Source organism: Phacochoerus africanus, chromosome 6, assembly GCF_016906955.1.
Source record: "Phacochoerus africanus isolate WHEZ1 chromosome 6, ROS_Pafr_v1, whole genome shotgun sequence".
Taxonomy (NCBI): Eukaryota; Metazoa; Chordata; class Mammalia; order Artiodactyla; family Suidae; genus Phacochoerus; species Phacochoerus africanus.
In genome coordinates this window covers 55,102,669-55,119,304 of record NC_062549.1, presented here as the reverse complement: position 1 = coordinate 55,119,304, position 16,636 = coordinate 55,102,669, and the positions used below count along the sequence as shown (strand labels likewise).

Genomic DNA, 16,636 nt, shown 5'->3' with positions numbered 1-16,636 from the left:
GAGTAATTGACTTTACAATACCAGAGATTATAATTAGTTACCTCAAACAACTGGTGCTAAAAGAGAATTGCTTATTAGAAATATTTAGGATTTAGTTTATATGGTCATGGTTTTAAGTAGTAAGAGCTGTTATACCTGGACCAGCAGCTCCCTCAATCCACTGCTATGCCCTTTTCCCAAGTATTTCTCTCTTGTAGGTATTTCCAGTAAGAAGATGAGGAGCAGCTAAGGGCCCCCACCCATCATCTGCTCTGTACAACCTCTGTCATCTCTTCCTCAATAGAGCAATCTAGTAATTTAAATATCTATGGTGTAATTGCTATCCTCAAACAAACCAATCCTCCAAAGGCAAGCAAATAGGATTGGTGATTTTAAAACTGTAGGAAAGGAAAAGCTGATTGTTCTCTGTTGGGAATGCTTGCATTAGAAATTAAGCACTTTATTTAAAGATTAAAATTTAAAGTCAACCATTGAGCTTAAATGCATAAAGTTTACACTGTTACATTTGGCTTACATGTAAAGTTAGAGAAATTGTGCAACCAAATATTTGACAAGCACTTTAAACATTTCATTCTGTATTTGGACCTGCATTTCCAGTGAATCTTTTTGGTTCTTTCACATAATGTGATATGTTGCACAGTCGTATTGGGTATGTCTTCTTCACTGGAGCAGGAACATTGTTCTATAGGCCTTTTGCCAGGAGCAGTGCTGTTTATATTGCCAGTTCTTTCCAGATATTTCCACTCATGTTAAGTGAAAGTTGATATAATCTTGGAGTTTGAACAAAGCTATTATCCTAACTCAAATCTTCTACTATATTAACTGCAGCAAGAAAAAGAAGCTATGATTATGTTAAGCCAATTTGTACATATTTAAAATATCAGATACACAAGAACCTATGGTTTACCATTTCTGAGCAATTTGACAACTTTTCCTTTTTTTTTTTTTTTTGGTCTTTTTAGGGCTGCACCTGCCAGGTGCAAATCGGAGGTTCCCAGACTAGGGGTCAAATTAGAGCTGTAGCCACTGGCCTACAACATAGCCACAGCAATGTCAGATCCAAGCCGCCTCTGCAACCTATACCACAGCTCATGGCAATGCCAAATCCTTTACCCACTGAGCAACGCCAGAGATCAAACCTGCATCCTCATGGATGCTAGTCATATTTGTTTCTGCCGAGCCACTACGGGAACTCCAACAACTTTTATTCATATGTATATATGTTAAAAATTTATGGCCACAGCCACGGCATATGGAAGTTCCTGGGCTAGGGATTCAATCCAAGCCACAGATACAACCTATGCTACAGCTGTAGCAATGCTGGATCTTTAACCCACTGGACTGGGCTTCGGATTGAACCTGCACCTCTGCAACAACCCAAGCCAGTGCAGTTAGATCCTTAACCCACCGCACCATAGTGGGAACTCCTCATGTAAGCTATATTTATTGAGTGTTGTTCTCTCACATTTGAAAAACTAAAGAGTTCATCAATTTCAAGGTAAACCAATTCTTAATGAATTTAAAATAGTCACCTTGTTGAGGATAGGAGCTGTGTGTTCCTCAAGATTTGTTGATCATAAGATCTCCAGGGAATAATCAGAGACTCAAAAGCAGTGAGAACTGAAGGGAGCTCTAGGGATAAAGTTTGTTGGTTCTCAGGAGCATCTGAAAGCCACAGGCACAGTAGTAGGAAATATTAGTGCATCATATGAACAAGGAATACTTATTTACAAGAAGAAAATAGAACCATATTACACACACATGTATACACATAATACATACACATATATGCATACAGATGTACACATATATACAATATACACACATGTATTCATATATACACACATACACAAACTATCAAAATTACATCTATAGGTACTACATCTACCCTGTAGAATGAAGCAGAATCAGCTGTTTCCGAGCTTTTATTTTTTTTAATTTATTCTTTATTGAAGTGATTTACATTGTTGCATTAATTTCTGCTGTACAGCAAAGTGACTCAGTTATACACATATATATATTCTCTTCCATTATGGTTTATCCCAGGATATTAAATATTGTTCCCTATGCTATGCAGTAGGACCTTGGGGTGTGTCCATTATTTATGTAATAGTAACCCCAAACTCTAAATCCATCCCTCCCTCTCCCCTCCTCCCCCTTGGCAACTACAAGTCTGTTCTCTATATCTCTGAGTCTGTTTCTGTTTCATAGATGGGTTCATTTGTGCCATATTTTAGTTTCGACATATAAGTGATGTCATATAGTATTCATCTTTCTCTTTCTGACTTACTTCACTTAGTATGAGAATCTCTGGTTCCATCCACGTTGCTGCAGATGGCATTACTTTGTTCTTTTTTATGGCCGAGTAGTATTTCATTGCATATATTACCATATCTTCCTTATCCATTCATCTGTTGATGAACATTCAGGTTGTTTCCAAATCTTGGCTATTGTGGCTAGTGCTTCTGTAAATATAGGGGTGCATGTATCTTTTTGATTTATAATTTTGTCTGGATATATGCCCAGGAATGGGATTGTTGCAAAATATATTAATTCTATTTTTAGTGTTCTGAGGACCTTCCATACTGTTTTCAATAGTGGCTACACCAACTTACATTCCCACCAACAGTGCAGGAGGGTTCCCTTTTCTCCACATCCTTTCCAGCATTTGTTATTTGTTAACTTTTTAGTGGTGATCATTTTGACCAGTATGAGGTGGTACCTCATTGTAGTTTTGATTTTCATTTCTCTAATAATTATCAGTGTTGAACATTTTTTCATGGGCCTATTGGCCACTGTATGTTTTCTTTGGAGAATTTTATTCAGGCCTGAGTTTTTTCTGTTTTATTTGCTGGTTTTGGAGTTCCCGTCATGGCTCAGCGGTAATGAACCCAACTAGTATCCATGAGGATGCAGGTTTGATCCCTGGCCTCTCTCAGTGGGTTAAGGATCTGGAGTTGCTGTGTACTGTAGTGTAGGTCACAGACAAGCTTGGATCCCATGTTGCTGTGGTGTAGGCTGGCAGCTGCAGCTCTGATTCGACCCCTAGCCTGGGAACTTACATATGCTTCAGATGCAGCCCTAAAAAGACAAAAAAAAAAATTTTTTTTTTGCTGGTTTTATATTCATACCATTTTCTCTATATTCTAGGCAATATCAAGTCCACTACTGTTACCAATTTGTGCAGTTACTAATAATACTAGTAGAAAACTCATTCATTCAATTGGTTATACATTTTGCCTGCTCAAATACTTGAGTTTTTATGAAGAATATCAAGCAGATTTTAATTAATACATTGGTATATTATTCCAATAACTAGTTAATTCTACCTGCCTGAAAATTGACCTTGGGAGTAATTTATTTAAAAAAATTAAGAATTTAAGTGGAGGAATTCCCTTCTTTGTTCATCAGTTAACAAACCCAACTAGTATCTATGAAGATGTGGGTTCCATCCCTGGCCTCGCTCAGTGGCGTTGCCATGAGCTGCGGTGTAGGTCCCAGACTCAGCTCAGATCCCAAGAATTTCAGTGGATATTTAAAATGTCTTTTATGCAAGCATTTCTTCCTTTTTTGACAACTCGAGCCTGTAGCTCTTTTAGGACACACCCTTCCCCTCTGAGATTTATCTCTTCGAATAATCTCTTGGGGGACATCCTGGTGATAAGAACTGTCTCATCCCCAAAAGTAACTGTGAGTTTTTTAGGACAGAGAGAGGAACATCACTTCTGCGGGAAAATAACTTCCGTTTCCTTTATCTCTTTCTATCTTCTGCAGATGGTTGAGGCCACATCTTTGCAATCTTTTACACTTTATAATATTAATCAGCTACTATTTCTTTCTTTCTTTCTTTTTTTTTTTTTGCACAAATTCAGTCCAACATTGGGAGCAATATTTCTCTCCCAAATGCCCTTCCCTCTGAATATATCTCTTATTTACTTTCTCCAGTCTCAATCCTTTTTACTATTTTCTCAGGCATCTGCTTTGCCATTTATAATCCCCTCTACCATTGCTCTGGTTTCGTCTTCTTTTAGCTTGCTATTTACCCTTTTTTATGACATTTGATATTAGTGAGACTTCTGGAAATATGAATCTTACTTATAAGTAGTTCCAGCTCATGTGATAAACTGGTGTGATTTTCTAATATATCTCAGCCAGAAACTTTGCAGAGTTAGTAAGAGGTTTGCAGGAGGGGAGAGGGTCGGGCTAGAAGGAAGTCTTTTTGTTTTTTTCTTTTTGACTGACCCGTGGCCTATGGAGTTCTTAGGCCAGGGATCAGATCCAAGCTGCAACCTTGGCAATGTTGGATTCTTAATCCACTGTGCGGGCCAAGGATGGAACCCGCATCTCAGCACCAGAGATGTCACAGATCTCGTTGTGCCACAGGGGGAACTCCTAGAAGGAATTTTTGTGATACTTTTTAGCATTCGTGTTCCTCACTGAGCAGTGTTTTGGAGCATCTGAGTAGACAGTCACTCTGGCTTCATCTATGTCACCTCCTGTGTGAGGCCACCCTTTACCCTCTGGACAGAGCCTATATATTCCTCTGTGTATCTCCTCTCCCTTGTACATGTCCCTTATTATTTAACTCTATGTCTCCTCTGCTACTTGAAGTGAAACTTATACATGTGTACCTTATACATGTTAGTATCCACGGGCACAGCTCTGGTAAGATGGTAGTTTCTTAATAAATGCTTGTTAAGTGATGAATGAATGATTGGACGCCCCTTTTATATTTTACCTCCTCTGAGACTCTAGCCTTATTTCTTTGTCTTTGCAGTGCCTGGCATAGTACCAGGCACATGGTAGACCTTCAGTACATATTTGTGGAATGACTAAAACAGATGGATGAAGGATGTTTTTTTTTTAAAATTGAAGAAGGCTTGGAGTTCTCATCGTGGCACTGCAGAAACGAATCCGACTAGGAACCATGAAGTTGTGGGCTCAATCCCTGGCCTCGCTCAGTGGGTTAAAAGATCTGGCGTTGCTATGAGCTGTAGTGTAGCTGGCAGACATGGCTCAGATCCTGCATTGCTGTGGCTGTGGCTGTGGCCAGCAGCTGTAGCTCCAATTTGACCCCTAGCCTGGGAACCTCCATATGCCTTGTGTGCGGCCCTAAAAAGCAAAAAACAAAACAAAACAAAGGCCGAGAGTTCCCTGGTGGCTCAGTGGGTTAAGTAAGATCTAGTGTTGTCCCTGCTGTGATACAGATTCGATTGCTGGCCCGGGGATGTCCTCATGCCATGGATGTGGCCAAAAAAATAAAAATGAAGAAGGCCAGGGAAAATTCATCACGGGCTGGCACTGGGCAAATGAACCTTAGAATTATCTACATTTCCCCAACTGTTTCCAATCTAACCTGTGACTTTGAACAGGTCTTTATTCCACTTATGGAATGCTCATGATGATACTTACACAGACTGTGTTTTTGGAGAACTGTAATAAGGTGCCATAACTATCAAGTATCGTTTAGTTGAGGAAGTGATTGGTATGTGAGTAAGAACAGGGCCTACATTCAAGTTTCTCAGATAAATCAACATGATTATGAGACTTCCCGATTAACAGCAAAAGAAGACATAACCAATGATAAATGACATGTCACTTAAGCATTCCCTGGGACCACTCTTCTGAGCCTTCATCTTTTAGGCCTTCTCTAGAGATCACCCATTCCTGGGAAAGAGAAAAGCTATTGTAAGGCAGTTTCATGTTTCATGAATGGGTTTGTCTGTAGTCACTGGATATGATGGTTCCTAAAATCTTCTTCCTTTTTTTTTTTTTTTTGCCAACTGCACACATTTATACACCTTGAACAAAGAACAACAAATAGACCTCTACAGCCAAGATGCCCTATACATAATCTGAGCAATGAAACTGCCATTTTTTCCTGCTATTTAAAGTTATTTTTCATAGATGACTGAAAGCCTTCTGCCTCTGGCAACATGGTAAAATTGTATAGGGCTATTCAAAGTTATTTTTTTCTTTTTAGGGCATAAGGAAGTTTCCAGGCTAGGGGTCAAATTAGGTCTACAGCTGCCAGCCACAGCCACAGCAACACCAGATCCAAGATGCATCTGTGAGCTTCGCTGCAGCTTGAGGAAACACCGGATCCTTAACCTTCTTAGCAAGGCCAGGGAACAAATCCATATCCTCATGGATACTGGTCAGCTTCTTAACATGCTGAGTCACAAATGAAATTCTTTTATTTTTCTTTTTAGAGCTGCACCTGAGGCATATGGAAGTTCCCAGGCTAGGGGTCGAATTGGAGCTGTACCTGCTGCCCTATGCCACAGCCACAGCAATGCTAGTTCCAAGCTGCATCTGCGAACCACACCTCGGCTTGTGGCAATGTGGGATCCTTAAGCCACTGAGTGAGGCCAGCGACCGAAGCCACAATGGCACATATACTATGTCGAGTTCTTAACCTGCTGAGCCACAATGGGAACTCTAGGCCTAGTTGAATTTTGGTTCAAGTGGGTTGTTCTTAAATTTCAGTCCCAATCCTCAACGGGCTGTGTAGTACAGGCTCTTCGTGTATCCCTTGGCAATGGTATATAAAGGACATTGTTCTGCAGTTCCATTGCTGAAGGAACATCACTGCTGTACAAGGAGACAAAAGCTCTGGAAGTTTCTCCCCCACAAAGGAATACAGTAGATTCCTTTGTTTTAGAAAGAATGTTTTCCAGGTTTCATCAGCTGCCTAAAAGCATGTATAGGAGCTTGGAAGATTGAACTGCACATTCTACATAGGTTAAATTACATGGCTCTAAATCAGGAGCAATGCTTGATTTGCAACATTTGTTGCATATCTTGGGGGGAAAAATGCAGCTCTTTCTTTTCTAAATTGATTATTTGAAAACAAAGCCTGTCCAACTCATGGTGGGCCCACAGCATCATCATTTCATGTAAGAAATAGCTCACAGGATACTGGTCACATATTCTTCTTGGATTCTTATAACAGAAGCCTCTTGTCCTAGTGTTTGGGAGAAGATTCCTGTGCCAGGCAGAAGCCACGAGAAGTGTCAGGTGACCTGGGGCGGATCCAGCCATGCAGAAATCATTAGTTTTGCTTGCACAAGATTTCTTTGAAAGATGTAACTCAGCTTTTAAATTTGAAAGATTTGGGATGCGAATCCATGTCTCTTGCTTCTTTGAACTTGTGGAGGGCCAGGTGTGCAGACTGCGTGGCAGCCGTGGACTGGAGCCCCGGAGTGCTGCTTCCATTGAATCAGGCTTAATCTCTCCAGAGCTCCCACTTCTTCCAATTGACCCTCTGATACTGGAGCCAGGGTCTACTGCCATTTATCATTACTCTTGCACAATGGTTTTCTATTATAATAAAGAATCATTTCTCTTCTTTCTTACAGGTGAGAAAACAAAGGCCTTTATCTCTAACCTCTCTCCCTCCCTCCTTTGCTTTTTAATTAAGGTATAGTCAATTTAGAAAGTTGTGTCCATTTATACTATACAGTAAAGTGACTCAGTTATATATATATATATATATATATATATATATGAATAAAATAAAAAATAAAATAATGAATAAAATAAAAGAATATCATATTCTTTTAAAAAATATTATTTTCCATTATGATCTATCCAGAGAGAGATTGGTTGAATATAGTTCCCTGTGCTATATGGTAGGACTTTGATGTTTATCCATTCTAAATGTAATTGTTTATGTCTACTCACCCCGAACTCCCAGTCCATTGACAACCACACCCTTGACAACCACAAGGCTCTTCTCTATGTCTGTGATTCTGTGTCTGTTTTGTAGATAGGTTCATTTGTATTCTATTTTAGATTCCATATGTAAATGATATCATATGATATATTTCCTTCTCTTTCTGACTTAACCTTACTTACTATGATCATCTCTAGTTGTATCCAGTTTGCTGCAAATGGCATTATTTTGTTTTTTTTTATGACTGAGTAGTATTCCATTGTATACAGGTACTACATCTTCTTAATCCTTCTGTCAATAGACATTTAGATTGTTTCTGTGTCTTGGCTGTTGTGACTAGTGATGCTATGAACATAGGGGTGCATAGTTTTTTTTTTTTTTGCTTTTTAGGGCCACACACGAGGCATATGGAGGTTCCCAGGCAAGGGGTCTAATCAGAGCTACAGCTGCCAGCCTACACCACAGCCACAGCAATGCCAGATCCAAGCCGTGTCTGCGACCTACACCACAGTTCACGGCGACACCAGATCCTTAACCCATTGAGTGAGGCCAGGGATCGAACAAGCAACCTCATGGTTTCTAGTCAGATTCATTTCCACTGTGCCATGACGGGAACTCCCATACATCTTTTTGAATTATAGTTTTGTCTGGATATACACTCAGAAGTGGGATTGCTGGATCACATGGTAGTTTTATTACCTAGTTTTCTGAGGAACCTCCGTACTGTTTTCCCTGGTAGTTACACCAATTTACATTCCCACCAATTTTTCTTCACTTACTTTGATTACCTACTGGCTCCTTTAGAGTTTAGGATCCTGATCTAGCCCATTGTGTGGTTCGTGGTATGGGGACTATAGCGTAAGTTGAGATCTCAAATCTTGGTGAATTTTCAAATTTATTTCAACTGTTTTGAAGGGGAAAAAATGTATGTTAACATAGGCATTCAAAATTGTATCTAAACCAAAACTTATTATTATTAATAAAAAAATTGGCAAGGTTGGGCATTGTGTCATGTGGCTCCCATACTATGGTTCTAAAATCTTGTGAAGGAGAGGATGATGATTATGATAATGGTATAAAGGTTTCTAATATTTAGTAATCACTCACTATGGGCCAGGCACTGCACTAAATTCATGTGTTATTTCATTTTAATCTTAGCAACTGAATAAGTTCTATCCCATTTTCCAGTAAGTAACTCTGTAAGGCTGCAAAGCAATGGATAGCTGGAGCCTAGATTTGCAAGTCGGCAACCTGACTCCAAAATACAATCCTCCATCCTCATCTTCTAGGTGTTATTGTTGTTGTTACTATTACTATTGAAGTGAGGAAGCATCGCTTAAGAAGATCATATACCAAGGTTATCACCCAGTTTTTAACTGGTAGAAGTAGGATTAAAATACAAGATCTAGGAACTCCAAAATCTCATCTTTTATACCAAATTGTATTTCTCCATTTTCAGAAAGTAATCTAAAATTAATTCTTACTAGGAAATGTGGTGTATTTTTTTAAATGAAAAAGTGTTTTAAAGCTCCTAACATTTCTGTATACCAGCAATGAAATATTAGAAAAGGAATACAAAAGTATAATACCTTTTAGAATTGCACCTCACAAAATCAAATACCTCGGAATACACCTGACCAAGGAGGTAAAGGACCTATATGCCGAGAACTATAAAACTTTAATCAAAGAAATCAAAGACGATGTAAAGAAATGGAAAGATATTCCATGTTCCTGGATTGGGAAAATCAATATTGTAAAAATGGCCATACTACCCAAAGCAATCTACAGATTCAATGCAATCCCTATCAAATTACCCAGGATATGTTTCACAGATCTAGAACAAACAATCCAAACATTTATATGGAACCACAAAAGACCCAGAATCGCCAAAGCAATCCTGAGAAACAAAAACCAAGCAGGAGGCATCACTCTCCCAGACTTCAAGAAATACTACAAAGCCACAGTCATCAAAACAGTGTGGGACTGGTATCAAAACAGACAGACAGACCAATGGAACAGAATAGAGAACCCGGAAATAAACCCTGACACCTATGGTCAATTCATCTTTGACAAGGGAGGCAAGAACATCAAATGGGAAAAAGAAAGTCTATTCAGCAAGCATTGCTGGGAAACCTGGACAGCTGCATTAAAATCAATGAAACTAGAACACACCCTCACACCATGCACAAAAATAAACTCCAAATGGCTGAAAGACTTAAATATACGGCAGGACACCATCAAACTCCTAGAAGAGAACATAGGCAAAACACTCTCTGACATCAACATCATGAATATTTTCTCAGGTCAGTCTCCCAAAGCAATAGAAATAGGAGCAAAAATAAACCCATGGGACCTCATCAACTAACAAGCTTTTGCACAGCAAAGGAAACCAAAAAGAAAACAAAAAGACAACTTACAGAATGGGAGAAAATAGTTTCAAATGATGCAACTGACAAGGGCTTAATCTCTAGAATATATAGACAACTTATACAACCCAGCAGCAAAAAAGCCAATCAATCAATGGAAAAATGGGCAAAAGACCTGAATAGACATTTCTCCAAAGAAGATATACAGATGGCCAACAAACACATGAAAAAATGCTCAACATCGCTGATTGTAAGAGAAATGCAAATCAAAACTACCATGAGATATCACCTCACACCAGTCAGAATGGCCATCATTAATAAATCCACAAATAACAAGTGCTGGAGGGGCTGTGGAGAAAAGGGAACCCTCCTACACTGTTGGTGGGAATGTAAACTGGTACAGCCACTATGGAGAACAGTTTGGAGATACCTTAGAAATCTATCCATAGAACTTCCATATGACCCCGCAATCCCACTCTTGGGCATCTATCCAGACAAAACTCTCCTTAAAAGAGACACGTGCACCCGCATGTTCATTGCAGCCCTATTCACAATAGCCAAGACATGGAAACAACCCAAATGTCCATCGACAGATGATTGGATTCGGAAGAGGTGGTATATATACACAATGGAATACTACTCAGCCATAAAAAAGAATGACATCATGCCATTTGCAGCAACATGGATGGAGCTAGAGAATCTCATACTGAGTGAAATGAGCCAGAAAGACAAAGACAAATACCATATGATATCACTTATAACTGGAATCTAATATCCAGCACAAATGAACATCTCCTCAGAAAAGAAAATCATGGACTTGGAGAAGAGACTTGTGGCTGCCTGATGGGAGGGGGAGGGAGTGGGAGGGATCGGGAGCTTGGGCTTATCAGACACAACTTAGAATAGATTTACAAGGAGATCCTGCTGAATAGCATTGAGAACTTTGTCTAGATACTCATGTTGCAACAGAAGAAAGGGTGGGGGAAAAATGTAATTGTAACGTATACATGTAAGGATAACCTGACCCCCTTGCTGTACAGTGGGAAAATAAAAAAAAAAAAAAAAAAAAAGAACAAGTTTAGAGATTACATTAAAAAAAATAAAAAAATAAAATAAGAGATAACAAAGATAAAAAAAAAAAAAAAAGCTCTCAACGACAACAGATGTTTTGTGGTCAATGGGTATCAGGTTCCAAATAAGCGTAGACACTGATCCAGCCTGACGAGCTAGGAAGGAGTTGTGTTTTGAACACTGTACTTCTGGGTATGTTGGGTGGAGATGTGTATTTGGAGTTTAGCTTCTTAGGATACTCTGCTGAATAGTATTATGTACTGCATTGAAATGCAGAGCTGTTTTTGTAATATTATATTCCTGTTATGGTGCGTTACGGTAAAAAGCAACAGATAACTTGTTGCTCAAGGGTCTCAGAAAAAGGTATACATTAATGGATGTTATAAAAGTCACTGTTTTTAGAACAATACCCAGTTTCTTAGTCTCTACTATGTATAGGTTCTTTTTATGGTGGTTTCCATAAATGATTGCTAATTCTTGGAACAGTCACCCAGCCTCATGGGGATTACATTCCTTACTCCATAAGAGCAAACTGAAGCTCAGAGAAGGGAAGTGACTTACCCAAGAATATACATTTATAAAGCCATGGAAGAAAATTTCACACTCTGGTCTCGAAGGCCATACTCTTTTCAATATATTATGTTGTCACCAGGCACAAATTATCAAATTAATTCATTTAATATTTGTTAATCTTATATTCTATCAGATAGGCCAATAATAGTATCTACTCTTGGAGTTTTTGTGAGAATTAATGGTTAAACCACATAATGCACATAAAGGACTTAATACCAAATTGGCATATACCAAATGCTCAATAAATGTTGGTTTTTGTTATGGATTTTATTGTGCCATGTGCCGGGGAAACAGATGAATATGTTGCTATATCTTTCCACAAAGGGCTTATACTTAGTATAAGGAGATGGAGTAGAATAGATTTTACCAAAATTATGATCCAGTGTGGTACATGCAGCAGTAGATATAGGTCCACAGGCAGAGTGATAAAGCAAAGGGCCAGTCGGCCATTTCTCTGCTTAGGAGAGAACCTTCACAGCTCTGGTCATTAACGTGCTATTGTGTGTATTACAGAAAGGCCTTTTGCCAGGAACTATTTTTTATTTTTTAGTTCTTTCCTAAAGGACAGATTAAACAATGAAAACTGTTCTTTAGGGAGTTCTCTTGTGGCACAGCTGGTTAAGGATCAAGCGTTGTCATCTCAGTGGCTTGAGTTGATGCTGTGGCATGGGTTTGATCCCTGGCCTAGGAACTTCTACAAGCAACAAGTGCAGCCTCCCCCCACAAAAAAGGCCAAAACTGTTCTTTATTTTTATTTATTTATTTTTATTAAAGTATAGTTGATTTACAATATGTCAATTTTTGCTGCATAGCAAAGTGACTCAATCATATATACATCCTTTTAAAAATATTATTTTCCATCATGGTCTATCCCAGGAGATTGGATATAGTTCCCTATGTTATATAGTAAAATCTTGTTGTTTATCCACTCTAAATGTAGTAGTTTGCATCTACTAACAGATCTGTGGTTGCCAAAGGAGAGGGAAGAGGGAGTGGCATGGACTGGGAGTTTGGGGTTAGTTGATGAATACTGTTCTTTAAATAAAGCATAAGTGCCATTCAATGAGGATTTAAATTGTTGAGTTGTACCTGGACAGGGAAGTAGAGCAGAACTAAGATGACCCTGGAATTTTACAGTGGGAAGAGAGGGATGGGGAAGGGAAGTTATCACTCATGAGGAAAATACAGAAAAATGATCCACACCTAAAAAGGCTTTCTTTGGCATTTGTAGGAATCCCCAGCCTACTTCCTCCCTACCCATGGAAGGAAGACTGCCTATTGGCAGGCCCCACCCACTTCTGCAGAGCTTTGGGCAGCATTCTCTTTCAAGAGATAGTTTCATGGAGAAACACGTAATTATAAGAGGCAAGCCACTAACTATTCTAGTCTTCCATTTATAAATATGAACCTACAGTAGAAGATCAAAAGAATTTCGAGAAAAGGCAATTGCATGCAAGAGAAAAACCAAGATAAGCAAGCAACTGAGTCCAAAAGAAGAGAGATAATGTAGGAAATAAAATATGTTAAAAACAAAACTTTACAGTGGGAAAATAAAAAAAAACTATAAAAACAAAACAAAACTTGTGTTTTTATCTTCAGGGAGATCAAGAGGCTATTACATTATGAGACAAGAATGGGCTGCCATAAAAACAAGCATCTTGAAAATAAGAAAAAGTTCCTAGAAATTAAAAATGTAACTTAAAAAAGAAGTTAAAATGTTGAAAAGCGGAATAAAGACAGCTGAAGACTAAATTAGTAACCTGGAATATAAAGTCAAGGAATTCTCCCAGAACATAGAACAAAAAGAGAGATAAATTAATACATTGGAGGACAGAGCCAAGGAATCCAATGTCCACCTAACAGGGATTTCAAAACAGGAAAAAAAAGAGACTGGTTTTGGGGGAATGTGGATAATAATATAAAAATAAGTAGTGATTTCAGAAGAAAGTAAACAGAAATAATGGGGAGGAAAGAAGGAGTAAAGAAAGAATATGATTTCCCCAAGCTGCAGGAAGATGATTCTTCAGAATGAAAATACTGAGGAGTTCCCACTGTGGCACAGTGGTTAATGATCCAGCTTGGGAGGTGCCAGTTAAATCCCATGTCCTATACAGTGGGTTAAGGATCAGGTGTTTCTGCAGCTGTGGCTTGGATTCAGTCCCTGGCTTGGGAACTTCCATATGCCTCGGGTGCAGCTATTAAAAAAAAAAGAAAGGAGAAGAAAAGTTGGAGACTATGTGAATGGTTAAGTACAACCTCATATGTGAAACATTCAAGTATATGCTTTCTATAATAGGCACGTTAAAAAAAAGCAAATAGAAAACAATTTGGAAATAAAGATCCATGTAAAACTATTATAGGCAAATCTGAAGAAAAAGAAAGAAAGGTGACATTAATTTAATATAAAACCAAATGGAATTTAAGGGTAAAAGGATTAAATGGGCAGCAAATAATATTTATTTATCACCCATAAAATATAGTGAGAAAGTATGGTGGCTCTGGGTCTTTGTGCACCAACAAAAAGCATTGGAATAAATAAACTGAATCTGTTGGAGCTACAAGAAGAAATTGACCAAAACAGTTAAAAAAGAACCTTCTCTCAGAAATCTGTTGCAATAACTTACATGTTTCATTCTGAAACCATAAAACCATTTGAGTTCTTTTGTCCGTTCCATTTAATTATCTTTGCCTTTGCCTTCTGCTGCTGTTCTTCTCCTGCATGCACTCTCACTTATCAAAACACATTTTAGGGCCTTTTCTTTTTCTTTTTTTGCTTTTTAGGGCCTCACTGGAGGAATATGGAAGTTCCCAGGCTAGGGGGTTGAATCGGAGCTACTGCTGCCGGCCTATACCACAGCCATAGCAATGTGGGATCTGAGTGTCATCTGCACCCTACACCAGAGCTCATGGCAACGTGGGATCCTTCACCCACCGAGCAAGGCCAGGGATTGAACCTGCATCCTTATGGATACCAGTCAGATTTGTTTCCGCTGAGCCACAAGGGGAACTCCCAGGCCTACTTTTTTTGAGTGCCTTCCAAAGTACCATAGTCAAAAGGACTCCATGTTGATATATCCAACAATAATAAAACTTATTACAAAAAAAGGACGCTATTAGTTTTGTACTTTCTGAAAGAAGCCGATAAATTTATTTTGCTAAGTGCTCATGGGAGGGTATTTGGGGATCATTTTTCTGAAAGCAGTGTGCCATCTAACCCTTGAGTAAGTTCTACAGTGCTGATTTCGGTGTTCATGTTCATGAGTGTCTCATGATGGACACTCATGAGGAGATATAACCTTACTGGTCATGTCATCATCACTTCAGACCAAGACATGCAGCTTGGCATCCTAGGTTTTAAATTGTCACTCACTGCCCACCTTCAAGTAAGTCACGTAACTTCTCTGGGTCTCCATGAACTTGTCTTTGAAAGAAGAAATGGGGCTAGAATAGGCACAGTCACTATGGTTCTTTCTTCCTCTCAAGTTTTATTTTTCTATTACATGTTATTTACTTTTATTTTCATCTATCCTTTCTTTAAGGTCCAATATTTACAGAAGTATTTTTGTGATATATTTTATGAAATATCAAATTTTGACTTTTCACCCTCTGACGCTTGGCAGATCTTTGGAAGGATAGTAAAAAGTTTCAAAACCAAATTTACCGGTTACCAAAGGGGAAACATTGGGGGGAGGGATGGATTGGGGGGTTGAGATTGGCACATACACACTAGATATAAAATCAGTTAGTAACAAGAACCTATTATATAGCTTAGGGAAATCTATTCAATATTCTGTAATAACCTATATAGGGAAAGAATCTGAAAAAGAATGGATATGTGTGTGTGTGGCCGATTCACTTTACTGGTACACCTGAAACTAACACAACATCGTAAGTCACCCATACTCCAATAAAATTTATTTTAAAAAGAGAGAGGCATTCCCATCGTGGTGCAGCAGAAACAAATCCGATTAGGAACCACGAGGTTGCAGGTTCGATCCCTGGCCTTGCTCAGTGAGTTAAGGATCTGGCGTTACCATGAGCTGTGGTGTAGGTTGCAGATGTGGCTTGGATTTGGCGTTGCTGTGGCTCTGGCGTAGGCTGGCAGCTATAGCTCTGATAAGACCCCTAGCCTGGGAATCTCCATATGCCACACCATGGGTGCGGCCTTAAAAAGACAAAAAAAAAAAAAAAAAAAACAGAGAGAGAGAGAGGTTGTTGGTGGAAACCATTGAAAGGGAAGGTGTCACCCTTAAGTTTTTTAGCTTTAGTTGGTGTCCTCTTTGTTTGTAGGTATCAACAATGCTGAATCCATGGTTGGTACTGGTAAATGTCTCTTGATTGATTGAGCTTTCTCCTTATACATGTGGCTTCTCCCTTATTTAGCTGCACTGCAGGCCCTAAAGAGAAAGAAGAGGTTTGAGAAGCAGCTCACTCAGATTGATGGCACACTTTCCACCATTGAGTTCCAGAGAGAAGCCTTGGAAAACTCACACACCAACACCGAGGTGTTAAAGAACATGGGCATGGCAGCAAAAGCCATGAAAGCCGTTCATGAAAACATGTGAGTGACTTTGGTCTCCCTGAGTCATAAATTCCCCCAATGCTGGGATGAGCCTTTGAAACTGTATGACAATTTGGGCAGGAATGGGCTTACTCATTTGAGACTCTTTGACATGTTGGAAAGGAATGCTCCCACAGAGAAAGATTGGAAATTATAGTGGCAAAATAAAGAAAAGACCATGAAACAATAAAAGACATTGGTTTTGCCCTGAAGGTTTCCCAGGAGCCTCACTATTATCTGACACTCCACCTGCAAATATTTTCATCCTGTAATTTTAAAAAGGCTTAAATGTTAACATCTGTGAGTGTGTTAGGACTATACAATAGTGGTTGTTAAACTTTGGAGGAGACTCAAAAATCAGTGCTAAAGAGGAGTTCCCATTGTGGC

At 38.9% G+C, this 16,636-nt stretch overlaps 1 protein-coding gene across 2 annotated transcripts in view; it reads left to right on the top strand.

Moving 5' to 3' along the window:
- Positions 1-16,636, top strand: part of CHMP4C (charged multivesicular body protein 4C) — a 34,023-nt gene that overhangs the window by 9,928 nt on the left and 7,459 nt on the right. For both annotated transcript variants that reach the window (XM_047783670.1, XM_047783669.1), the window contains exon 2: positions 16,072-16,249. In XM_047783670.1, coding sequence (XP_047639626.1) covers positions 16,072-16,249 — 178 coding nt within the window. The remainder of the gene's footprint in view (positions 1-16,071; positions 16,250-16,636) is intronic.